A 27767-nucleotide genomic window follows, 5' to 3' on the forward strand; every position below is an offset into this window, starting at 1 on the left:
GTCTTGGACTGGAAGGCTATGTCAGTGTCAAGTTGGGGCTGCCATGGAATTCATGGAGATTCCCTGCCCTTGTCTATTGCTTCTTCTACGCCTTCGGAAGTTCCGGCGTATTTGTCTGATTATCAGGATGTCTTCAGCGAGTCTAAGTCCAGTGTACTGCCTCCTCATAGGGAATGTGACTGTGCAATAGATTGGATTCCTGGCAGTAAGTTTCCTAAGGGGAGACTGTTTAATCTGTCGGTACCTGAACATACCGCGATGCGTTCATATATCAAGGAGTCTCTTGAGAAGGGGCATATCCGTCCTTCTTCTTCCCCTCTTGGTGCGGGATTCTTTTTTGTGGCCAAAAAGGACGGATCTTTGAGGCCTTGTATTGACTATCGGCTTTTAAATAAGATCACTGTCAAATTTCAGTATCCTTTGCCGCTGTTGTCAGATTTGTTTGCCCGGATTAAAGGTGCCAAGTGGTTCACCAAGATAGACCTTCGTGGTGCGTACAACCTTGTGCGCATTAGGCAGGGCGATGAATGGAAAACCGCATTCAATACGCCCGAAGGTCATTTTGAGTACTTGGTGATGCCATTTGGGCTCTCTAATGCCCCTTCAGTTTTTCAGTCCTTCATGCATGACATTTTCCGGAAGTATCTGGATAAATTTTTGATTGTTTATCTGGATGATATTCTGTTTTTTTCTGATGATTGGGACTCGCATGTGGAGCAGGTCAGGATGGTTTTTGAGATTCTGCGTGAAAATTCTTTGTTTGTAAAAGGCTCAAAGTGTCTCTTTGGTGTACAGAAGGTTCCCTTTTTGGGGTTCATTTTTTCCCCTTCTGCTGTGGAGATGGATCCAGTCAAGGTCCGAGCTATTCATGATTGGACTCAACCCTCGTCAGTTAAGAGTCTTCAGAAGTTCTTGGGTTTTGCTAACTTCTACCGTCGTTTTATCGCAAATTTCTCTAGCGTTGTTAAACCGCTGACGGATATGACCAAGAAAGGCTCTGATGTAGCTAACTGGGCTCCTGCTGCCGTGGAGGCTTTCCAGGAGTTGAAACGCCGGTTTACTTCGGCGCCTGTTTTGTGCCAGCCTGACGTCTCACTTCCCTTTCAGGTTGAGGTGGATGCTTCGGAGATTGGGGCAGGGGCCGTTTTGTCGCAGAGAGGCCCTGGTTGCTCTACTATGAGGCCTTGTGCCTTTTTCTCTAGGAAGTTTTCGCCGGCAGAGCGAAATTATGACATGGGCAATCGGGAGTTGTTGGCCATGAAGTGGGCATTTGAGGAGTGGCGTCATTGGCTCGAGGGTGCTAAGCATCGTGTGGTGGTCTTGACTGATCACAAAAATCTGATGTATCTCGAGTCTGCTAAACGCCTGAATCCTAGACAGGCCCGCTGGTCATTGTTTTTCTCCCGTTTTGACTTTGTGGTCTCGTATTTACCAGGTTCTAAGAATGTGAAGGCCGATGCTCTGTCTAGGAGCTTTGTGCCTGATGCTCCTGGAGTCGCTGAATCTGTGGGTATTCTTAAGGAAGGAGTTATCGTGTCTGCTATTTCTCCAGATCTGCGACGTGTGTTGCAGAGATTTCAGGCTGGTAGGCCTGACTCTTGTCCACCTGACAGATTGTTTGTGCCTGCTAGATGGACCAGCAGAGTCATTTCCGAGGTTCATTCCTCGGTGTTGGCAGGGCACCCGGGAATTTTTGGCACCAGAGATCTGGTGGCCAGGTCCTTTTGGTGGCCTTCCTTGTCAAGGGATGTGCGGTCATTTGTGCAGTCCTGTGGTACTTGTGCCCGAGCTAAGCCTTGCTGCTCTCGTGCCAGCGGGTTGCTCTTGCCCTTGCCTGTCCCGAAGAGACCTTGGACACACATCTCTATGGATTTCATTTCGGATCTTCCGGTGTCTCAGGGCATGTCTGTCATCTGGGTGATATGTGATCGTTTCTCCAAGATGGTCCATCTGGTTCCTTTGCCTAAGCTGCCTTCCTCTTCTGATCTGGTTCCTGTGTTCTTCCAGAACGTGGTTCGTTTGCACGGCATTCCTGAGAATATTGTGTCGGACAGAGGATCCCAGTTTGTTTCCAGGTTCTGGCGATCCTTTTGTGGTAGGATGGGCATTGATTTGTCGTTTTCGTCCGCTTTCCATCCCCAGACTAACGGACAAATGGAGCGAACTAATCAGACTCTGGAGGCTTATTTGAGGTGTTTTGTCTCTTCTGATCAGGATGATTGGGTGACCTTCTTGCCGTTGGCTTAATTTGCCCTTAATAATCGGGCTAGTTCCGCCACCTTGGTTTCGCCATTTTTCTGCAACTCTGGTTTCCATCCTCGTTTTTCCTCGGGACATGTGGAGCCTTCTGACTGTCCTGGGGTGGATTTCGTGGTGGATAGGTTGCAGCGGATCTGGAGTCATGTGGTGGACAACTTGAAGTTGTCACAGGAGAAGGCTCAGCGTTTTGCCAACCGCCGCCGCGGTGTGGGTCCCCGACTTCGCGTTGGGGATTTGGTATGGCTGTCTTCTCGATTTGTTCCTATGAAGGTCTCCTCTCCCAAATTTAAGCCTCGCTTCATTGGTCCTTACAAGATATTGGAAATCATTAATCCTGTATCCTTTCGCCTGGATCTTCCGGTGTCGTTTGCCATTCACAACGTATTTCATAGGTCCTTGTTGCGGCGGTACGTTGTGCCTGTGGTTCCTTCTGCTGAGCCTCCTGCTCCGGTGTTGGTTGAGGGCGAGTTAGAGTACGTGGTGGAGAAGATCTTAGATTCTCGTCTCTCCAGGCGGAGGCTTCAGTACCTGGTCAAGTGGAAGGGCTATGGTCAGGAGGATAATTCCTGGGTGGTCGCCTCTGATGTGCATGCGGCCGATTTAGTTCGTGCCTTTCACGCCGCTCATCCTGATCGCCCTGGTGGTCTTGGTGAGGGTTCGGTGACCCCTCACTAAGGGGGGGGTACTGTTGTGAATTTACCTTTTGGCTCCCTCTAGTGGTTACTAGTGATTTGACTCTGGGTATGTCATTCATCCCTTGTATGCTCACCTGGGTCGTTAGGTCAGGGGTGTTGCTATATAAGCTCCCTGGACCTTCAGTTCAATGCCTGGCAACGTTGTAATCAGAGCTAATCTGTTGTGCTCTTGTCTACTGATCCTGGTTCCTGCTAAATTAAGCTAAGTCTGCTTTCTTGCTTTTTGCTATTTGTTTTTGTTTGCATTTTTGTCCAGCTTGTACATAATCTGTATCCTAACCTTGCTGGAAGCTCTAGGGAGGCTGGAGTTCTCCCCCCGGGCCGTTAGATGGTTCGGGAGTTCTTGTATCTCCAGTGTGGAATTTTGTTAGGGTTTTTGTTGACCATATAAGTTATCTTACTACATTCTGCTATTAGTAAGTGGGCCTCTCTTTGCTAAACCTAGTTCATCTCTGTGTTTGTCATTTCCTCTTACCTCACCGTTATTATTTGTGGGGGGCTTGTATCCGACTTTTGGGGTCTATTCTCTGGAGGCAAGAGAGGTCTTTGTTTTCCTCTTCTAGGGGTAGTTAGTCCTCCGGCTGGCGCGAGACATCTAGCGACCAACGTAGGCATGTTCCCCGGCTACTTCTAGTGTTGGCGTTAGGAGTAGTTATATGGTCAACCCAGTTACCACTGCCCTATGAGCTGGATTTTTGTACGTCGCAGACTTACTTGTTCCTCTGAGACCCTCGCCATTGGGGTCATAACAGGTACCGTCACACAGTGCCATTTTCATCGCTACGACGGCACGATTCGTGACATTGCAGCGTCGTATGATTATCGCTCCAGCGTCGTAGACTGCGGTCACACGTTGCAATACACGGCGCTGGAGCGATAATTTCATGACGTATTTGCGATGTAGAAGCCGTTGGTTACTGTGCGCACATCGTATACAACCTGTGTCACACGATGCAATCATGCCGCCACAGCGGGACACTAGACGACGAAAGAAAGTTTCAAACGATCTGCTACGACGTACAATTCTCAGCGGGGTTCCGGATCGCAGTAGCGTGTCAGACACTACGATATCGTAACGATATCGCTAGAATGTCACGAATCGTGCCGTCGCAGCGATGAAAATGGCACTGTGTGACGGTACCCTAAGGTTGACGCCGTTACACTAATTAAATTGATACCTGGGTTTGATGACATCTGTCTTGTGGTTTTTGTTTAATCCGTGTTTGCAGTTTTCAGTTAATTAGATTCTCGTTCTTCTGGGCAGCCTGTGGATGGGTCTTTATTTGGTGCACTGTTTTCATATTCATCCTTATGAGCTTAAATTTCAGGTCACTGAAACCTGAACCTTCAGTGATCTGCCTCCTATTTTAAATACTGCGCTTGTGCAGTTCATATTGTGGTCTTTGGAAAAACAATTTAACTACAACAAAATGGCGGCGCATGCGCAATAGCATCTATCGCTTGCAAGCACCGCCGCTGGACCCATTTTGTTAGAGGGAATAAAAGGGCTGCAGCAAAATGATGACGGGAAGGGAGTGAATACATCTGTAAATTATGTCCCACTCTACCATCTGGGCTGGGGTGGAAGACTCAGGCTACAAGCACTTGTATATCAGATAGAGCAACATTTGGGAGCGAGGAGGTTTATCACTGCAATACTCCCATGGAGGACACTTTGAGCTTGGACAGACAGTCACCACAGAGCATGCCAGAATCTCAGTTTTAAGTTTGGCATATTCCCAGGCATCTTATAAGGTCAGGTCACAATAAGCCTTCTGGGGCTCGCCAGTTAAATAGGGGGCCAGCACCTCCGCTTATGGTCTGGCTGTAGTTTCTCCCACTCTGCTACTTAGTAAAAAATGGTCAAACATGCTTTCACATCATCCCCCAGGGTCATCTTTTGCATCACTCGTCTTACCGCCTTCTGGACATATGTGTTGTCACCTAGACTTGGGGGAGGGGCTGCCGGCCTCCTACAACCACCTTTGCGAGGAACTCAATCTGGTGCTGTTATTCTCAGAACTGGTCTTGTTGATGGTGCTGCTGTTGTTGGAGCAGCTGCTGTTGCTGGATCTCTTGCTGCTGCGGTTGCTGGATCAGTTTTATAAGTCCCTTACTTGTCGCTTGATGTGCCATAATGCTGCTGTTGCTGTGCCAGCTGTTGCTGCTGCTGTGCTTTCACAAAGCACTTAATCAGATCCTTCATGTCTGACTTTGCTTCCTGGCTCACTATCAACTTCTCCCAAGACATGCAGGTTATCCACAGCTGTCACACATGCTTCCTTGGAAAATTGCCTACACTTCTAGCACCAACTGTGGTAGATCAGCTCACTTGGTTGCATACGAGGTAGACACAGGTATACTGTCTCTTTAAATCTCTCACTGAGCTCTCACTGGTTTATTAACCCCTTCCTGACATCAGACGTACTATCCCGTCGAGGTGGGGTGGGCCCGTATGACCACCGACGGGATAGTACGTCATACGCGATCGGCCGCGCTCACGGGGGGAGCGCGGCCGATCGCGGCCGGGTGTCAGCTGCATATCGCAGCTGACATCCGGCACTATGTGCCAGGAGCGGTCACGGACCGCCCCCGGCACATTAACCCCTGGCACACCGCGATCAAACATGATCGCGGTGTACCGGCGGTATAGGGAAGCATCGCGCAGGGAGGGGGCTCCCTGCGGGCTTCCCTGAGACCCCCGGAGCAACGCGATGTGATCGCGTTGCTCCGAGGGTCTCCTACCTCCCTTCTCGCCGCAGGTCCCGGATCCAAGATGGCCGCGGCATCCGGGTCCTGCAGGGAGGGAGGTGGCTTACAGAGTGCCTGCTCAGAGCAGACACTTGGTAAGCCTGCAGCCCTGCACAGCAGATCGTCGATCTGACAGAGTGCTGTGCACACTGTCAGATCAATGATCTGTAATGTCCCCCCTGGGACAAAGTAAAAAAGTAAAAAAAAAATTCCCCACATGTGTGTAAAAAATAAATAAAAAAAATATCCTAAATAAAGAAAAAAAATATATATTATTCCCATAAATACATTTCTTTAGCTAAATAAAATAAAAAAAACAATAAAAGTACACATATTTAGTATCGCCGCGTCCATAACGACCCAACCTATAATACTGCCCCACTAGTTAACCCCTTCAGTAAACACCGTAAGAAAAAAAAAAAAACGAGGCAAAAAACAACGCTTTATTATCATACCGTCGAACAAAAAGTGGAATAACACGCGATCAAAAAGACGCATATAAATAACCATGGTACCGCTGAAAACGTCATCTTGTCCCGCAAAAAACGAGCCACAATACAGCATCATCACCAAAAAAATAAAAAAGTTATAGTCCTGAGAATAAAGCGATACCAAAATAATTATTTTTTCTATAAAATAGTTTTTATCGTATAAAAGCGCCAAAACATAAAAAAATGATATAAATGAGATATCGCTGTAATCGTACTGACTTGACGAATAAAACTGCTTTATCAATTTTACCAAACGCGGAACGGTATAAACGCCTCCCCCAAAAGAAATTCATGAATAGCTGGTTTTTGATCACTCTGCCTCACAAAAATCGGAATAAAAAGCGATCAAAAAATGCCACGTGTCCAAGAATGTTACCAATAAAAACGTCAACTCGTCCCGCAAAAAACAAGATCTCACATGACTCTGTGGACTCAAATATGGAAAAATTACAGCTCTCAAAATGTGGTAACGCAAAAAATATTTTTTGCAATGAAAAGCGTCTTTCAGTGTGTGACGGCTGCCAATCATAAATATCCGCTAAAAAACCTGCTATAAAAGTAAATCAAACCCCCCTTCATCACCCCCTTATTTTGGGAAAAATAAAAAAATTAAAAAATGTATTTATTTCCATTTTCCCATTAGGGTTAGGGTTAGGGCTAGAGTTAGGACTAGAGTTAGGGCTAGGGTTAGGGTTAGGGCAAGGGTTAGGACTAGGGTTAGGGTTAGGGCTAGGGTTAGGGCTAGGGTTGGGGCTAGGGTTGGGGCTAGGGTTAGGGCTAAGGCTAGAGTTGGGGCTAGGGTTAGGGTTAGGGTTGGTGCTAGGGTTAGGGTTAGGGCTAGAGTTGGGGCTAGGGTTAGGGCTAGTGATAGGGCTAGGGTTATTGCTAGGGTTAGGGCTAGGGTTAGGGTTGGGGCTAGGATTGGGGCTACAGTGTTATGATCCCAATGGCAGGGGACCTCAAAGATTACAGCAAAGTCTACAAAACATAAATACCAGCTCATAGGGAAGTGGTAACTAGGCTGACCATATACCTGATCCTAGCGCAAACACTAACAGCAGCCGGGGAACGTGCCTACGTTGATTCTAGACGTCTCGCGCCAGCCGGAGAACTAACTACCCCTATCAGGGAAAATAAGACCTCTCTTGCCTCCAGAGAAAAGACCCCAAAGTAATACAAGCCCCCAACAAATAATAACGGTGAGGTAAGAAGAAAAGACAAACGTAAGAATGAACTAGATTTAGCAAAGAGAGGCCCATTGACTAATAGCAGAATATAGTAAGAAGACTTATATGGTCAGCAAAAAACCCTGCAAAATATCCACGCTGAATATCCAAGAACCCCCAAACCGACTGACGGTGTGGGGGGAGAATATCAGCCCCCCTAGAGCTTCCAGCAATAACAGGAATCACATATTGTACAAGCTGGACAAAAAATATGAACAATGAAAATGATCAAGAGTACGAAAGCAGGACTTAGCTTATCTTGCAAAGAACCAGGACCTGAAGACAGGAGCAAACAGAAGTGAACTGATTACAACGATGCCAGGCACTGGACTGAGAATCCAGGAAGTTTAAATAGCAACACCCCAGGCCTAACGAAGCAGGTGAGCACCAACCTGGTAAAAGACAATCCAAGTGCCAAATCACTAGTGACCACAAGAGGGAGCCAAAAAGTATAGTTCACAACAGTACCCCCCCTTTAAGGAGGGGTCACCGAACCCTCACCAAGACCACCAGGGCGACCAGGATGAGCAGCGTGGAAGGCACGAACCAAATCGGCCGCATGAACATCAGAGGCGGCCACCCAGGAATTATCCTCCTGACCATAGCCCTTCCATTTGACCAAATACTGGAGCCTCCGTCTAGAGAGACGAGAATCCAAGATCTTCTCCACCACGTACTCCAACTCGCCCTCAACCAACACCGGAGCAGGAGGCTCAACAGCAGGAACCACAGGCACAACGTACCGCCGTAACAAAGACCTATGGAACACGTTGTGAATGGCAAACGACACCGGAAGATCCAAACGAAAAGAAACCGGGTTAAGAACTTCCAAAATTTTATAAGGACCAATAAAGCGAGGCTTAAACTTAGGAGAGGAAACCTTCAGAGGGACATACCGAGAAGACAACCAAACCAAATCCCCAACACGAAGTCGGGGGCCCACACCGCGGCGGCGGTTGGCAAAACGCTGAGCCTTCTCCTGTGACAACTTCAAGTTGTCCACCACATGATTCCAAATCCGCTGCAACCTATCCACCACAGAATCCACCCCAGGACAGTCAGAAGACTCAACATGACCCGAGGAGAAACGAGGATGAAAACCAGAGTTGCAGAAGAATGGCGAAACCAAAGTAGCGGAACTAGCCCGATTATTAAGGGCAAACTCCGCCAATGGCAAGAAGGTCACCCAATCATCCTGGTCCGCAGAAACAAAACATCTCAAATAAGCCTCCAGTGTCTGATTAGCTCGCTCCGTTTGACCATTAGTCTGAGGATGGAAGGCAGATGAAAACGACAAATCAATGCCCATCTTAGCACAAAAAGATCGCCAGAATCTGGACACAAACTGGGATCCTCTGTCGGACACGATATTCTCCGGAATGCCGTGTAAACGAACCACATTCTGAAAAAACAAAGGAACCAGATCGGAAGAGGAAGGCAACTTAGGCAAGGGTACCAAATGGACCATCTTGGAAAAACGATCACACACCACCCAGATGACAGACATTCCCCGAGACACCGGAAGATCAGAAATGAAATCCATGGAAATGTGCGTCCAAGGCCTCTTCGGGATGGGCAAGGGCAAAAGCAACCCGCTAGCACGAGAACAACAAGGCTTAGCCCGAGCACAAGTCCCACAGGACTGCACAAATGACCGCACATCCCGTGACAAGGAAGGCCACCAAAAGGACCTAGCCACCAAATTTCGGGTACCAAAAATTCCCGGATGCCCTGCCAACACCGAGGAATGAACCTCGGAAATGACTCTGCTGGTCCATTTATCAGGAACAAACAGTCTGTCGGGTGGACACGAGTCAGGTCTACCAGCCTGAAATCTCTGCAACACACGTCGCAAATCCGGACATATGGCCGACACGATCACTCCCTCTTTAAGAATACCAGCTGGCTCCGAGACTCCAGGAGAGTCAGGCACAAAGCTCCTAGAGAGAGCATCAGCCTTAACATTCTTCGAACCAGGCAGGTATGAGACCACAAAGTCAAAACGAGAGAAAAACAATGACCAACGAGCCTGTCTAGGATTCAGGCGCTTAGCAGACTCGAGATACATCAGATTTTTGTGATCAGTCAAGACCACCACACGATGCTTAGCACCCTCGAGCCAATGACGCCACTCCTCAAATGCCCACTTCATGGCCAACAACTCCCGATTACCAACATCATAGTTCCGCTCAGCAGGCGAAAACTTCCTAGAGAAAAAGGCACATGGTCTCATCACAGAACAACCAGAGCCTCTCTGCGACAAAACAGCCCCAGCACCGATCTCAGAAGCATCCACTTCAACCTGAAAGGGAAGTGAGACATCAGGCTGGCACAAAACAGGCGCCGAAGTAAACCGGCGCTTCAACTCCTGGAAGGCCTCCACGGCTGCAGGAGCCCAATTAGCCACATCAGAACCTTTCTTGGTCATATCCGTCAAAGGTTTAACAACGCTAGAAAAATTAGCGATAAAGCGACGGTAGAAATTAGCGAACCCCAAGAACTTCTGAAGACTCTTAACAGATGTGGGCTGAGTCCAATCATGAATAGCTCGGACCTTGACTGGGTCCATCTCCAAGGCAGAAGGGGAGAAAATAAAACCCAAAAAGGAAACCTTCTGCACTCCAAAGAGACACTTTGAGCCCTTCACAAACAAAGCGTTATCACGCAAAACCTGAAACACCATCCTGACCTGCTTTACATGAGAATCCCAATCATCCGAGAAAACTAGAATATCATCAAGATACACAATCAAAAATTTATCCAGATACTTCCGGAAGATATCATGCATAAAGGACTGAAACACTGAAGGGGCATTAGAGAGCCCAAAGGGCATCACCAAGTATTCAAAATGACCTTCGGGCGTATTGAATGCAGTTTTCCATTCATCTCCCTGCCTAATGCGCACAAGGTTGTACGCACCACGAAGATCTATCTTGGTGAACCACTTGGCGCCCTTAATCCGAGCAAACAAGTCTGACAATAGCGGCAACGGATACTGAAACTTAACAGTGATTTTATTCAGAAGCCGATAGTCTATACAAGGTCTCAAAGACCCGTCTTTCTTGGCCACAAAAAAGAATCCCGCACCGAGAGGGGAAGAGGATGGACGAATATGCCCCTTCTCCAAAGTCTCCTTGACATAAGAACGCATCGCGGCATGCTCGGGTACAGACAAATTAAATAATCGTCCCTTAGGAAATTTACTGCCAGGAATCAAATCTATAGCGCAGTCACAGTCCCTATGAGGAGGAAGAGCACTGGACCTGGACTCACTGAATACATCCTGATAGTCACACAAATACTCAGGAACTTCTGAAGGAGTAGAAGTAGCAATAGACACCGGCGAAGAATCGCAATGAATTCCCTGACAACCCCAACTTGAGACAGACATAGCCTTCCAATCCAAAACAGGATTATGGGTCTGTAACCATGGCAGACCTAAAACGACCAAATCATTCATTTTATGCAGAACAAGAAAATGAATCACCTCCCGATGTTCAGGAGTCATGCACATGGTCACTTGTGTCCAATACTGCGGTTTATTTTCCGCCAGTGGCGTAGCATCAATTCCTCTGAGAGGAATCGGAACCTTTAAAGGCTCCAGGACAAAACCGCAGCGCTTGGCAAACGACAAGTCCATAAGACTCAGGGCAGCACCTGAATCCACAAATGCCATAACAGGGTAGGAAGACAATGAACAAATTAAAGTCACAGACAAAATACATTTAGGCTGCAAATTACCAATGGTGACAGGACTGACAACCTTGGTTAGGCGTTTAGAGCATGCTGATATAACATGTGTAGAATCACCACAGTAAAAACACAGCCCATTCTGACGTCTATGATTTTGTCGTTCGGTTCTAGTCAGGATTCTATCGCATTGCATTGAGACAGGTGTCTGTTCAGACAACACCGCCAGAGGTTTAGCGGATTTGCGCTCCCGCAAACGCCGATCAATCTGAATAGCCAGCGCCATAGAATCATTCAGACTTGTAGGAATTGTAAAACCCACCATCACATTCTTAATGGCTTCAGAAAGGCCATTTCTGAAATTTGCGGCCAGAGCACATTCATTCCATCGAGTAAGCACGGACCATTTCCGAAATTTTTGGCAGTACACCTCAGCTTCATCCTGGCCCTGAGAGATGGCCAGTAGAGCTTTTTCTGCCTGAATTTCAAGATTAGGCTCCTCATAAAGCAATCCGAGCGCCAGAAAAAACGCATCAACATCCGCCAATGCAGGATCTCCTGGCACTAACGAGAAAGCCCAGTCCTGAGGGTCGCCACGCAAGAAGGAGATAATAATTTTAACTTGCTGAGCTGAATCTCCAGACGAACGAGGTTTCAAAGATAGAAACAATTTACAATTATTCCTAAAATTCCTAAATTTAAATCGATCTCCAGAGAACAACTCAGGAATAGGTATCTTAGGCTCTGACATAGGACTGCTAACAACAAAATCCTGAATGCCCTGCACACGTGCAGCAAGCTGATCCACACTAGTAATCAAGGTCTGAACATTCATGTCTGCAGCAAAGCTTCAAGCCACTCAGAGATAAAGGGGAGGAAGAAAAAAAAAAAAAAAACTCAGAACTTCTTTTCTTTTAATCCCACTTCAGCAATGCATTAACTATTTATGGGCCTGGCATACTGTTATGATCCCAATGGCAGGGGACCTCAAAGATTACAGCAAAGTCTGCAAAACATAAATACCAGCTCATAGGGAAGTGGTAACTAGGCTGACCATATACCTGATCCTAGCGCAAACACTAACAGCAGCCGGGGAACGTGCCTACGTTGATTCTAGACGTCTCGCGCCAGCCGGAGAACTAACTACCCCTATCAGGGAAAATAAGACCTCTCTTGCCTCCAGAGAAAAGACCCCAAAGTAATACAAGCCCCCAACAAATAATAACGGTGAGGTAAGAAGAAAAGACAAACGTAAGAATGAACTAGATTTAGCAAAGAGAGGCCCACTGACTAATAGCAGAATATAGTAAGAAGACTTATATGGTCAGCAAAAAACCCTGCAAAATATCCACGCTGAATATCCAAGAACCCCCAAACCGACTGACGGTGTGGGGGGAGAATATCAGCCCCCCTAGAGCTTCCAGCAATAACAGGAATCACATATTGTACAAGCTGGACAAAAAATATGAACAATGAAAATGATCAAGAGTACGAAAGCAGGACTTAGCTTATCTTGCAAAGAACCAGGACCTGAAGACAGGAGCAAACAGAAGTGAACTGATTACAATGATGCCAGGCACTGAACTGAGAATCCAGGAAGTTTAAATAGCAACACCCCAGGCCTAACGAAGCAGGTGAGCACCAACCTGGTAAAAGACAATCCAAGTGCCAAATCACTAGTGACCACAAGAGGGAGCCAAAAAGTATAGTTCACAACACTACAGTTAGGGTTGGGGCTAAAGATAGGGTTAGGGTTTGGATTACATTTACGGTTGGGAATAGGGTTGGGTGTGTCTGGGTTAGAGGAGTGGTTAGGGTTACTGTTGGGATTAGGGTAAGGGGTGTGTTTGGATTAGGGTTTCAGTTATAATTGGGGGGTTTCCACTGTTTAGGCACATCAGGGGCTCTCCAAACGGGACATGGCATCCGATCTGAATTCCAGCCAATTCTGCGTTGAAAAAGGAAAACAGTGCTCCTTCCCTTCAGAGCTCTCCCGTGTGCCCAAACAGGGGTTTACCCCAACATATGGGGTATCAGCGTACTCAGGACAAATTGGACATCATCTTTTGGTGTCCAATTTCTCCTGCTACCCTTGGGAAAATACAAAACTGGGGGCCAAAAAAGAAGTTTTGTGGGAAAAAAAAGATTTTTTATTTTCACGGCTCTGCGTTGTAAACTGTAGTGAAACACTTGGGGGTTCAAAGTTCTCACAACACATCTAGATAAGTTCCTTGGGGGGTCTAGTTTCCGATATGGGGTCACTTGTGGGGGGTTTGTACTGTTTGGGTACATCAGGGGCTCTGCAAATGCAACGTGACGCCTGCAGACCAATCCATTTAAGTCTGCATTCCAAATGGCGCTCCTTCCCTTCCGAGCTCTGTCATGCCCCCAAACAGTGGTTCCCCCCCACATATGGGGTATCAGCGTACTCAGGACAAATTGGACAACAACTTTTGGGGTCCAATTTATCCTGATACCCTTGTAAAAATACAAAACTGGGGGCTAAAAAATCATTTTTGTGAAAAAAAAAAGAATTTTTATTTTCACGGCTCTGCGTTATAAACTGTAGTGAAACACTTGGGGGTTCAAAGCTCTCACAACACATCTAGATAAGTTCCTTGGGGTGTCTAGTTTCCAATATGGGGTCACTTGTGGGGGGTTTGTACTGTTTGGGTACATCAGGGGCTCTGCAAATGCAACGTGACGCCTGCAGACCAATCCATTTAAGTCTGCATTCCAAATGGCGCTCCTTCCCTTCCGAGCTCTGTCATGCGCCCAAAACAGTGGTTCCCCCCCACATATGGGGTATCAGCGTACTCAGGACAAATTGGACAACAAAGTTTGGGGTCCAATTTATCCTGATACCCTTGTGAAAATACAAAACTGGGGGCTAAAAAATCATTTTTGTGAAAAAAAAAGAATTTTTATTTTCACGGCTCTGCATTATAAACTGTAGTGAAACACTTGCGGGTTCAAAGATCTCAAAACACATCTACATAAGTTCCTTAGGGGATCTACTTTCCAAAATGGTGTCACTTGTGGGGGTTTTTAATGTTTAGGCACATCAGGGGCTCTCCAAACGCAACATGGCATCCCATCTTAATTCCAGTCAATTTTGCATTGAAAAGTAAAATAGCGCTCCTTCCCTTCCGAGCTCTGCTATGCGCCCAAACAGTGGTTTACCCCCACATATGGGGTATCGTCGTACTCAGGACAAATTGCACAACAACTTTTGTGGTCTAATTTCTTCTCTTACCCTTGGGGAAATAAAAAAATGGGGGCGAAAAGATCATTTTTGTGAAAAAATATGATTTTTTATTTTTACGGCTCTGCATTATAAACTTCTGTGAAGCACTTGTTGGGTCAAAGTGCTCAACACACATCTAGATAAGTTCCTTAAGGGGTCTACTTTCCAAAATGGTGTCACTTGTGGGGAATGTCAATGTTTAGGCACATCAGGGGCTCTCCAAACGCAACATGGCGTCCCATCGCAATTCCAGTCAATTTTGCATTGAAAAGTCAAATGGCGCTCCTTCCCTTCCGAGCTCTGCCCTGCGCCCAAACAATGGTTTACACCCACATATGGGGTATCAACGTACTCATGACAAATTGCACAACAATTTTTGGGGTCCAATTTCTTCTCTTACCCTTGGGAAAATAAAAAATTGGGGGCGAAAAGATCATTTTTGTGAAAAAATATGATTTTTTACTTTTACGGCTCTGCATTATAAACTTCTGTGAAGCACTTGTTGGGTCAAAGTGCTCAACACACATCTAGATAAGTTCCTTAAGGGGTCTACTTTCCAAAATGGTGTCACTTGTGGGGGGTTTCAATGTTTAGGCACATCAGGGGCTCTCCAAATGCAACATGGCGTCCCATCTCAATTCCAGTCAATTTTGCATTGAAAAGTCAAATGGCGCTCCTTCCCTTCCGAGCTCTGCCCTGCACCCAAACAATGGTTTATACCCACATATGGGGTATCAGCGTACTCAGGACAAATTGCACAACAATTTTTGGGGTACAATTTCTTCTCTTACCCTTGGGAAAATAAAAAATTGGGGGCAAAAAGATCATTTTTGTGAAAAAATATGATTTTTTATTTTTACGGCTCTGCATTATAAACTTCTGTGAAGCACTTGTTGGGTCAAAGTGCTCACCACACATCTAGATAAGATCCTTAGGGGGTCTACTTTCCAAAATGGTGTCACTTGTAGGGGATTTCAATGTTTAGGCACATCAGGGGCTCTCCAAATGCAACATGGCGTCCCATCTCAATTCCAGTCAATTTTGCATTGAAAAGTCAAATGGCGCTCCTTTCCTTCCGAGCTCTGCCATGCGCCCAAACAGTGGTTTACCCCCACATATGGGGTATCAGCGTACTCAGGACAAATTGTACAACAAATTTTGGGGTCTATTTTCTCCTGTTACCCTTGGTAAAATAAAACAAATTGGAGCTGAAATAAATTTTGTGTGAAAAAAAGTTAAATGTTCATTTTTATTTAAACATTCCAAAAATTCCTGTGAAACACCTAAAGGGTTAATAAACATCTTGAAAGTGGTTTTGAGTACCTTGAGGGGTGCAGTTTTTAGAATGGTGTCACACTTGGGTATTTTCTATCATATAGACCCCTCAAAATGACTTCAAATGAGATGTGGTCCCTAAAAAAAAATGGTGTTGTAAAAATGAGAAATTGCTGGTCAACTTTTAACCCTTATAACTCCGTCACCAAAAAAAATTTTGGTTCCAAAATTGTGCTGATGTAAAGTAGACATGTGGGAAATGTTACTTATTAAGTATTTTGTGTGACATATGTCTGTGATTTAAGGGCATAAAAATTCAAAGTTGGAAAATTGCAAAATTTTCAAAAATTTCGCCAAATATTCGTTTTTTTCACAAATAAACGCAAGTTATATCGAAGAAATTTTACCACTATCATGAAGTACAATATGTCACGAGAAAACAATGTCAGAATCGCCAAGATCCGTTGAAGCGTTCCAGAGTTATAACCTCATAAAGGGACAGTGGTCAGAATTGTAAAAATTGGCCCGGTCATTAACGTGCAAACCACCCTTGGGGGTGAAGGGGTTAAGGAAGCCGCATAAGCCAGTGCAGAATTAGCAAAAATAAACATGGTTTTTCTGGCCTACAGAAAAACAAAACATAACATACAGCACAATCCATGTTGTTGAGGGAATACACTCGTTTAAGAAATTCACATAAAGTGGTTCAGATTCCTTGTCAGGACACAGCACTGGAGTTGCACTCTCCAGGACTACTGAACACTCAATGCCTCAGAAGGCTAACTATTAAAACCCCAGACCACACCCTGGGTTGGAGATAAGGTGGACAACCTTTCACCCACTCTATGGTTGTAGACAAAAACCCAGCCCTTAAAATGACCGATTAACCCCTCTCAGCAACACTGTGTGATGGAGCAAACTTCTGGGTTTTAAATCACTGAAACTAACAGCCTCCATGAAACGTATCTCCCCTCCAGCACTTTTGCAGTGACTATGTCACAATATACATATATAAAGATTGATGTTGATTTGAGGAGTATTGTAAGTTGTCAAGGCATGACAGTTCTCATCCATACCTGATAAGGTTTATTTGCAAGGCCCTCTGCACAGCAGTGTGGGTCTTTGGAATTCTTTGGTCTCAAGGAATGGTGTAAAAAAAATCAAAAAAGGGCATCGATGGTAATTTTTTTCTGCCAATGTATTATTGTGCTTTTTGGTTGAATAAAAGCTGTGACCAACCCACTTAACCCATCATTGGTTGTTAGTGTTGTGAGGCAGTGACCAGTGTTATATGTGAGGGTCGCTATGTGTCCCCCAGGACACATTTATTAAAAGAGACTTTACTTTGAACTTTTCCGTGGTCACGGCCTCATCACTGCACAGCGTGGATACCGCTGCACTACAGTGTCATTGATCTAAATGTAAAAGTTTTGTTTTTTGGGTGTATGAAGCCGAAGTAATTACATGAGGGTCCGTTACGTTATGTGTCCTCCTTGCAATCTAAAATCACATCACTAAAGCTTGCATCACATTTATCTTGTTGCTTGATTAAATTGTATGATTCTCACTGTATATGTTTAGCAAATAGTCAATGCTAGACAGGCACAATGAATTGCACCAGTTCTGAATTTCAGACGACCTAATTTGCAGCCATCTCCTGAACACACATAAAAGACCAGAATGAGTCTTATTTTCTGAAAGGTTTCTTGCATTCAGAGCCCAGACAAGATGCTTTTGAAAGCTGTGCTTAGGTAACTTGTTTCAAGTTCATCATTAGGGCGCCTTTGCTAAATAAGAGAAAGCAGAGTTTAGATACATTGTCTTTTTTCCTTGGTGCACTTTTTGCCCAGAAATGACTGGTTTTAAAAGCAGAAGATAGACAAATCCACAGGTGGCTTTTGAAAGCAAGAACGTTCTTAATTTCACTTTGAAACCTGAAACGTAGAATACTTTGTCCAAAGAGTTTGCCAATTGTAAATAGTAAAAGATCAGATCTGTCAATGGCGGAGTGCTGTTTAATATCGAGCAATAAAACTTTATATTTCTATCTATGATAGGGTGCCATAAGGACAGTTGATGAAAGTTTTCTACTCTTTGAAAAATGTGAATGGTTGAACGAGACAAGAAGACTTAAGATTCGCCTACATGTTCATAGACATTGGTGCTTGTTATGTGCCTATTATCTGTTATTTTAAGAACTATAGAATATAGATGTTACTGGTGGCAGATATATAGAGCTGTTGGATTACATTTTTTTAAAGCAGGGTAGTGACTAGAAGGTATTGCCACATGCAGGGTCAGACTGTGGTGCCAAGGTCACACCGGTAACATTAACTTCTGCTACATGCAAATATTACTCGACCCTCATTCACAAATCTATACATGTGTGTATATAAAAGGAAGCTATGTAGTTTGTTAAATAAATGATGAGATGCTGCCTTTATCTGTACATAGTGAATAAAATGTATTGTGCCAATTACTGGACATACAAGGGATGGGGGCCCACCAAGGGATTCACCTGTTCCCATGTGTCAATCCATGCCTGGCTATGTGACTAAGGAAGCATCTTTACCATGGATTTCACTTAGAGAAATGGCAATGCCACTGATGTAGGACAAAGCATATCAACCAACGACTTCAAAGATGACATCTTCTTAAGACGTGCTCTACCACTGATAACGTAAGATGAATACTAAGGAAGACAGCGCGGCAACCTCAAGCCTCTTGGCTCTGGTGCAAAGCCTAAAGCTGGAACTTATGCCTTAATAGCTGGGTCATAGGTCAGTAGGGGTCCCGCAAAGCAGATGTCCTCATGCCATTAAAGTGTCTGAGACAGCATAAATCCTGTAACTTTCCTGCCAGCAGAGGTCAGATGGAGCACACAAGAGCAGAGATGCATTAGGGAGCTACCTGTAGTAGTGGAGGAGGGAGTAGGCACTCCATCCCTCATGATTGGGGGCATGCCAACACCCAGCACCCTCAAACATAAATTGTAGTAAGCTCTGCACTGCCGGATATAAATACATTGAGTAGAGCTGCATCTCACAGCTCCATTTATTGCATAGTGGACGCTGCCATGTACTGTAGAAAAGGTCCAATGCTCCAATTTTGACTTGATCATAGAACACCACATCAAATTTTATAATGGTATTATTCCCATTGTATGTAGCATCTGGTAGCATCCCCTACACATTGCCTGGAGCTACACATTATATACACCATTATATGGGGGGCATGTAGATCTTTCAAAAACAAGTGCAGCAATACCTTTACATGGCCAGTCCGTTTCTCTGAGAAATCAGAGATTGAATTGATATAAAAATAAGGCAAAAGAACCTGCCCAGAGCCGCCTCCTCCTGCTTGACTAATGGCTCCTTTACCTAAAGTCACACATCATAGAGGTGGTCAGTCAGGCAAGATTAGGTGACGTGACCACCAGGCACCGCTCCAGCAGTATTCCCAGGGACATACCCCTTCTGTGCCATTCCGGATCTCCACATGTATTAACTATAGTCCGTACTGGGAATTTCTCCAGATTTCTCAACACTGCATCTCCGTCTCAATATTCCTATCCTCTTTCAAGTCCGTACTGGGAATTTCTCCAGATTTCTCTACACTGCATCTCTGTTTTACTATTCCTATCCTCTTTCAAGTGAGGTTTGACAAAGAACCACCACGGGGTCGAAACGTTACCTACTTACCTACTTTATACATACCAAGGAATCCCTCTCCTAATTGCCTTAACATTGTGGTGACTTGAATAAACTTTTTGCTCCTGTTATGCATTCAAAAAATCCAAACCTGAGTGCGGCTGTTTTCTTCAATATATGACTTTGTTTGGATCATTTCCACGTCCAGCCAGCACCTATGTAACCATACACTGAATGCACGCCTTTTTCTCTATAACAAAACCCTTACTATGACATACAAAGCCATCCACAATCAGTCTCCTCCATACATCTGCGACATGGTCTCGCGGTACCTACCTACATGCAACCTCTGATCCTCACAAGACCTCCTTCTCTACTCCCCTCTTATCTCTTCTTCCCACAACCACATCCAAAACTTCTCCCGTGCTTCCCCCATACTCTGGAACTTTCTAACCCAACACATCAGACTCTCGCCTACCATAGAAACCTTCAAAAAGAACCTGAAGACTCACGTCTTCCGACAAGCCTACAGCCTGCAGTGATCCTTAACCTACTGAACCGCCGCATAACCAGCTCTACCCTCTCCTAGTATATCCTCACCAATCCCCTGCAGACTGTGAGCCCTCGCGGGCAGGGTCCTCTCTCCTTCTGTACCTGTCAGTGCCTTGTTTTTTGCTCATGTTTATTGTATTTGTCCCCTTTTCACATGTAAAGCGCCATGGAATAAATGGCGCTATAAAAATGTATAATAATAGTAATAATTAGAGGGGTATAAAAAAATTCGGCCTGGAGCATTGACTGTGACATAAATGCACATAATATGCTCCTCTACATTAAAATTGCAACACCAAGAAGGAAAAGTTGTGGAATAATGGAAATCACAGGAAATGTTAATGATATGCAAATAATGAAAAATGGAAACGACATTTCTCGATTTAAGCAGTACCGATTAAGAGCACAATTTTGCCAGGCTGCATGATGCTTTGTGCTGCTGGGAATAGCCTGTGTGCCCTAAACATGCTACCGTTGCATGCAGTGTCTCCAGACTGGTCTCAAATCAAGCACATCTAGGACATTATTGGTCGACAATTGCAAAGGGAGCTGCCAGCAGTGGATCTTGATGATTATTGTGCTCAAGTGCATTCACCATGGCTGAACATTCCTCAGATGACCATTAATAACTTCACTGATAGCAGCCAAGATATGTAAGTGCGTGTATTTGTGTGTGATGCTCATAATTAAAAAATAATAGATTGAGATGTTTGAAAATTGTGTTTCAATGTTTTCATCATTTGCATATCATTGTGTCTATCGGTACTGGGATTTCCATTATTCTATGACTTTTCCTTCCCTTTGTTGCAATGTTGACGAGTGTATTAAGAAAAAGTATTCATTACTCTAATATCTTTTAGCAATAATCTTTAAGTTAACTCACAAAATATTGTTTTGTCTTTAATGAATAGATGGGAAGTGTAGATATAGTTGATTTCTTATCACAAAAGTAGACTGAATATGGCTTCTTGCAGCTATTCCTTGGGGAGTTTAAACAATATGTAGAAACTAATGGAACTCAATGCAATTTTCTCTGCTACATAAAGAATGACACAAGGCTGGCAAGGATGGTAGAAGGGTAGTTGTCTCCTAGGTCACTGTTTATTTTACAGATGATGACCAGTATAAAGAATCAGCAGAAAACCACCTTTGTGTTTATTTACATTTGTATCCAACCTTTTAACACCAAGTTATTTTTTAGTACAATATTCAGGGCTGATTTATTTAGCTCAAATCTTTATAATGGTTGGTGCTGTTTTTTTTTATAATGAAATGGTCCAAATAACCTGCACAGACAGTGTTGATTTCAAAAACTGCTTTTTATCAGTAAAAACTGATAATGAAACGCTTTTATCTTTTGATTGTAGATTTTCTTATTCTATTTTTGTGCATCATTATGGGGACAGCCATCTTGCCTGAATCTCTATTAATAGCACTCAGAGATTCAGTTTCCATCAGTCACATGAACTGATTTCTATGTGATAGTTTTCTAGGCATGCACTGTTTCCTGTGCAAAGGTCATTGCAGAGCAAGGGGAATGAGGTACCTACTAACTAACACCACCCATGAAATCACAGGAGTCGGTGAAACACGTGTCAAGGTGTTCCTAGCCCATTTCTACATCATGGCTGCAGGTAATTATTACCAGTAGGAATACGTGCTAGCTATGGTAATTTACATATGTACATATGCACCGGACCATTAGACGCCCCTAGGTTTTAGAGGAGGAAATTAGGGAAAAAAAATTGAAGCAAAAAATGTGGTCAATTCTATACTTAATATCCCCTATCCTGGTTTGGTATATATGGTCCCCTCATCCTCACCCTTTTACACATTACCCCTTCATCCCTACCCTGGTATGCAAGGCCCCCTCATCCCTATCCTGGTATGCATGCCCCCTCATCCCTATCCTGGTATGCATGACCCCCTCATCCCTATCCTGGTATGCATGACCCCCTCATCCCTATCCTGGTATGCATACCCCCTCATCCCTCTCCTGGTATGCATGCCCCCCTCATCCCCATCCTGGTATGCATGGCCCCCTCATTCCTATCCTGGTATGCATGCCCCCTCCTCCCTATCCTGGTATGCATGCCCCCTCATCCCTATCCTGGTGTGCATAGCCCTCTTCCACCAACATAGAAGAGGATTATTTACTGTTAGGGCAGTGAGAATCTGGAATTCATTGACTGAGGACGTGGTGATGGCGAACTCAGTCGAGGGGTTCAAGAGAGGCCTGGAAGTCTTCCTGGAGCGTAACAATATTGTATCTTACAGTTATTAGGTTCTTTAGAAGGACGTAGATCTGGGGATTTATTCTGATGGAATATAGGCTGAACTGGATGGACAAATGTCTTTTTTCGGCCTTGCTAACTATGTTACTATGTTATCCCTATCCTGGTAGGAATGATCACCCTCATCCTTATACTAGTATGCATGGCCCTATCCCTATCCTGGTATGCAGGGCACATCTCATCCTAGTATGCATGGACCCGATCCTTATCCTGGTATGCAGGACCCCCATATCTTCCTAGTATAAATGGCCCCATTCCTATTCTGGTATAATTTGCCCACATCCCGGTCCTGGTATGCATGGCCCCCATTCTTATCCTGGTATACATGGCCACATCAGAAAACATAAAAAAAAAATTACACTTACTTTCCCGGTGCTCCCTCGCAGTGTCCTGCTTTGATGCCAGCAGCTGCTATATACTTGTAAGCCGTGCATGGCAGGGACATCATGAGCTGCTAATAAGCAGAGCACAGCTGCCGGAATACTCAATGCTATGCACGCCGGGACTGTACGTGTAGAGAGCAGTGAGTATTCATTGCTCTTCAGTAGCACGCAGTGTCAGCCGCCAGCTTCCTGTAGCTGCCGGGGGTCACATGTGACGCTACTTAATAGAAATGAATATTCACCTCTCTGGGCGTGGAGAGAGGTGAATATTCATTTCTCTTAAGTAGTGGCACACATGACCGCCTGTAGCAGCAAAAAGCTAGTGGCTGACACTGTGCGCGCTACTGAAGAGCAATGAATACTCACGGCTCTCTGCGTGCACAGTCCCAGCGTGCAGAGCAGTGAGTATTCCAGCAGCTGTGCTCCGCTTGTGAGCAGCGCAAGACGTCTCTGTCATGCGCTGCTTACAAGCATAAAGCAGCTGCTGGCAATGGAGCAGGACGCTGCGAGGGAGCGCCGGGAAGGTGTGTAATGGTTCGTTATTGTTAATGTTTTCTGATGGGGCCACGCATACCAGGATGAGGATGAGGGCCAATCATAAGGATGGGGCATGTATACCAGAATCGGGGTTGGGGCCAATCATACCAAGATACTACTATTAAAAAGAAATGAATATTCATTGCCCTGCAGTGAATATTAATTTCTCTTTAGCAGTGGGCACAGGTGTTAGCCGAAGCTGGCTTCAGCCTCCTGTGACCTGCCGCTCCGCCAATGCCGCTCCCCCACTTCCCCTTCACAGCCAGAGCTGGTTCATCAGGACTATAAGACACCCCCCCCCCCCTCCTATTTTCTTCAAAATTTTTGGAGGAAAAAAGTGCGTCTTATAATCCGAAAAATATGGTACATTATTACCATGATAATATGATAATGCCTGTACTTAGGAAATGCTGAAGACCACTATACCTTCTATATATGTTTTAAGATATATATCTTGGATTCATGGTGCTATAATTTTTATGTGCATCAAATATATTTGAGGTTACTACACCACTATATGTGTTCCCAGATTCAATATATATGTTATGTCACAGATTTTGATTTCATGTTTAGATTGTCACATCTACATATTATTTAGCTGCGTGATATCCACAATTGGCATTATTGTAAAAGGGTTAATGGTTTCTGTATTGGGCTTTTGAGTCTGAACCAGACTCATTTACCCTCTACTCTCTTGTGAACAAGTGACATTAATTCTTTGTGTTTTATGCATGTGTTATTGGTGTATTTAATAAACTCTTTAATAATTGTTTTATGAATTTGATCATGTGTACTCCCTCTATGCCGCTGTAAGTCTAAGGGTACCGTCACACATTGAAATTTTCATCGCTGCGACGGCACGATTCGTGACGTCGCAGCGTCGTATAATCATCGCTCCAGCGTCGTAGACTGCGGTCACACGTTGCAATCACGGCGCTGGAGCGATGCCGAAGTCCCCGGGTAACCAGGGTAAACATCGGGTAATTAAGCGCAGGGCCGCGCTTAGTAACCCGATGTTTACCCTGGTTACCAGCGTAAACGTAAAAAAACAAACAGTACATACTCACCCGTCGGTGTCCTTCAGGTCCCTTGCCGTCTGCTTCCTGCTCTGAGTGCAGCCGTACAGTGAGAGCAGAGCGCAGCACCGCTGTGATCTGCTCTCACTTTCCGGCCGGCACTCAGAGCAGGAAGCAGACGGCAAGGGACCTGAAGGACACCGACGGGTGAGTATGTACGGTTTGTTTTTTTACGTTTACGCTTGTAACCAGGGTAAACATCGGGTTACTAAGCGCGGCCCTGCGCTTAGTTACCCGATGTTTACCCTGGTTACAAGCGAAGACATCGCTGGATCGCTGTCACACACAACGATCCAGCGATGTCAGCGGGTGATCAAGCGACGAAAGAAAGTTCCAAACGATCTGCTACGACGTACGATTCTCAGCAGGGTGTCTGATCGCAGTAGCGTGTCAGACACAGCGATATCGTAACGATATCGCTAGAACGTCATGAATCGTAACGTCGTAGCGATGGAAATTTCAATGTGTGACGGTACCCTAAGTACTCACCCTGATGACCGTGAACTGAACAGTAAACGTTTGCTTGTTGCAATGAACTTGGTGTCCCCTGAATTGCGTGCGGCGGCTCCTGAGGATGGAGACCTGGAGACAGCTGAGGCCTGCCGCCAACAAGTGAGTGTGATCCACCCCAAACCTGACAGCACACTGGGACTGGGACACTATTTTTCTGTAAAGTGCCATAGGGTAATCAAACAGCAGCTCGATCATGACTACAGCTCTTGGCCATTTTACAACATAACTATGTCACCTGGCCGCCTGCAGTCAAAGCCAGACCGGATTTTCTATTTTTAATTTTGTTCTGTGCTGCAGACCTATTAAGAAGAGTTTGTCAAAGTAGATAACCTCTTTCAGGCCGGTGTCACACTCGAAACTGCAATGCGAGAAACTCACGCAAGTCTCTCGCCTCAATACCCGGCACTGCTGGAACTCAGGACCGGAGAGTGTGGCTGCATATATTTCTATGCAGCTGAATGCTCTGGTCTGAATCGCCGGCGGTAGTGCCAGGTATTGAGGCGAGTGACTCACGCGAGTTCCTAGCATTGCACACGCAAGTGTGACACCGGCCTAAATAAATAACTTGGTTTAAACAAAAGGTAATTTTCTGAAGACACATTTCTTTTAAACACTCTTTTTAGCACAAGAGCAGCGATAATTTTACACGTAAGTCTACATCTATGCAGGGGATTTGGAACTCAGTATGAGAAAAACTGAGGTCTGAAGATTATAAATACCAAGGAAGGAGGTAAAAAAAAATCCTGGATCGGCGCCGCTCTTCCATTGCATGCCCTATGTTGCATGCTCTGCCATTCTCTTGCAGGAGTGGCTCCAGTTACAAAAAGTGAGTTTTGCTTTTTAATATTTTTTTCTCCTTCCTGCAGCTAGTACTAGGGCTTTGTTTAGTAGAGAACAACCCCTTTAATGTATTACTATAGTGGTTTATTTTACAAAAGTGAAAAATAATACAGGTCAACCTGGCACAGCAAATTCTAGAAACTTTTCAATAGAAAGTCACATTTATCAAGAGCCCTGTATGACTTTAATTATAGAATAGATGCCAATGATACTGTACACAATGACAATACTATGATACATGAATAACTATTTTTTCATAAACCATGTTTGTGGCCACCAAAGTAGTAAAACAAAAATCTGCTGGTTTATTTTAGAATATCTTCATAATATCTTCATATCTTCATAACCAATCCAGTTTTACCTTTATTTAAATTTTACAAATTACTGTACATCAATGTTAAAATTAATTAGAAATATTTCTCACAAATATCTATTGCACTTAAAATGCATCAAACTTTGTATAAATTAATATTACAGGTGAATATAAGAAAATTTGCAATATATCTTATCAGAGAATTCTGCTTCCTCCCCCACTTTTCAGCCTCTTATTTCCCTCCCCCTGCCTCCTGATCTTATCATTCACTCTGAAAAAACCCAGCTCATATCCTTCTCTCAGAAAAGACTGTTAGCTCACTGTGGTCTTATGTCACACAGCCCATTATGGTCTATGGAGAGGAGGAGTGAGGAGAAGGGAAAGGATTCAGGCATAGGGGCCCATGAAAACATCAAGTTGAGATTTATCTTCCTAACAAGTTTTTACTTCACCCCATAGCTTGATTCACATCCAGATAGCTTAAGACTGCTTAATAATTTCCTCCACTCCTCTAAAGAAGTCCATCCTTGTGTACTGCGGTGTGCTTCAAGGAGATCATGGCAGCTAGTCTTCTCCCACCAGCTCAGAGTGGATTGCAAATTAAGAAATAGAGCATGTGGATGGAAAAACTGATGAAAATGCGTGTACACACAGGACAGCTTATTCTGAAAAGTTACTTGAAGTTGCAGTAACTCTTTAAATATCATCACCTATAATTATAAAATAAAACTTACAAGGTAAAGACTTTTTTCCACGCTGGATTTAGGTTCTTGTACACTGTGTGTGTCATCAGACGGTCATTGTTCAATTCTACTACACAAAATGGGTCACTTTTACCTGTAGGGAACAAAAGAAAAGCAATTAGTGACAAAAGCCGCATATCCAATTCACCAAGTCTAAAAATAACAGAAGTCTGGTATATATAGGAGCAAGATAATATGTTACTGTTTCCAATTTGCAATGTCAACCCATTCACAACCTATGCGTATATATACGTAATAGGACATGTCTCTCCTTTGGCTCTCTCCTGTGGCTTTTCCTCAGTGCTGGATCCCACATTTTTCCAAGTACAAGACAGCTGATTACATCAGCTGTCATGTGCTCCTAACAGCCACAGGTGGAATTGTGATGTTGACAGCGGCATTTAACTCGACGCAACGGAAATGCATCATAAGACCAGTCCATCAGCGCCCCTGGATCTACTACCTGGGACACCCACTAGTTCTACACGCTCAGTCCTCTTTAGGTCCATTACCTTCGGCACTATCAAGCTCTTGGGTTTCTTGTGTGCCAGCATCTTAACCGATATCGCCTTTTGGAAGGTCTCTCAGTCTCATCACTAACTCTCTTTAGGATCTCGCTATTCCTCGCTCCAGTCTCTTCTAGATGTGGATCACCCCTTGGCAGAACTGCACACTTGTTACTCTCAAAACTCTAACTCTATCCAGGAAGCACAGCCATGTCCCCATGACTAAGCCCTCCCACTGTGGGCTAGTCCTAACACTACACACTATGCATATTATATAAACAATACTTGTAAAATTCTATACATTACACTGCAAATTGTCTCTTCAGAGAGGAAGAGGACTAGAACTCTAGTGCCAGTGCATTGCGGCTTTTAAGTCTCCTCACATCGACATGCTTAAGGGTCATTCTATGGTAACTTGGGTTACATTCACAAGCCAAAAACTGGCCACAAACTGTTCTTTGAAGGCAGGCACAAAAAGGAGTGAATGCATATTGTACATTAAACTATTCTGAATAGATTTCAACACAGTTTGATTTTCAACAATAAAATTAAATACAAAATACAGTGTTAATACTTGGTAACTTACATTACAAAAAAAGGAAAGGCAATTGTCCTTCATGAGTCAAATTTTCTGTTCTGGTAAACAGGGGTGAAGCACTATTTTTATTGTAGTAAAACACCATAGTCCCAGCAACTTTAAAAAAATTATTTTAACCTCTCAAGTTA

The 27767-nt window shown here is 44.4% G+C and overlaps 1 protein-coding gene across 6 annotated transcripts in view; it reads right to left on the bottom strand.

The window, feature by feature from the left end:
* MCTP1 (multiple C2 and transmembrane domain containing 1) overlaps positions 1-27767 on the bottom strand; it is a 1325457-nt gene that overhangs the window by 476513 nt on the left and 821177 nt on the right. For all 6 annotated transcript variants that reach the window (XM_077289252.1, XM_077289242.1, XM_077289260.1 and 3 more), the window contains one exon: positions 26527-26629. In XM_077289252.1, coding sequence (XP_077145367.1) covers positions 26527-26629 — 103 coding nt within the window. The remainder of the gene's footprint in view (positions 1-26526; positions 26630-27767) is intronic.

The sequence above is a fragment of the Ranitomeya variabilis genome, chromosome 1 (assembly GCF_051348905.1).
Source record: "Ranitomeya variabilis isolate aRanVar5 chromosome 1, aRanVar5.hap1, whole genome shotgun sequence".
Lineage (NCBI taxonomy): Eukaryota > Metazoa > Chordata > Amphibia > Anura > Dendrobatidae > Ranitomeya > Ranitomeya variabilis.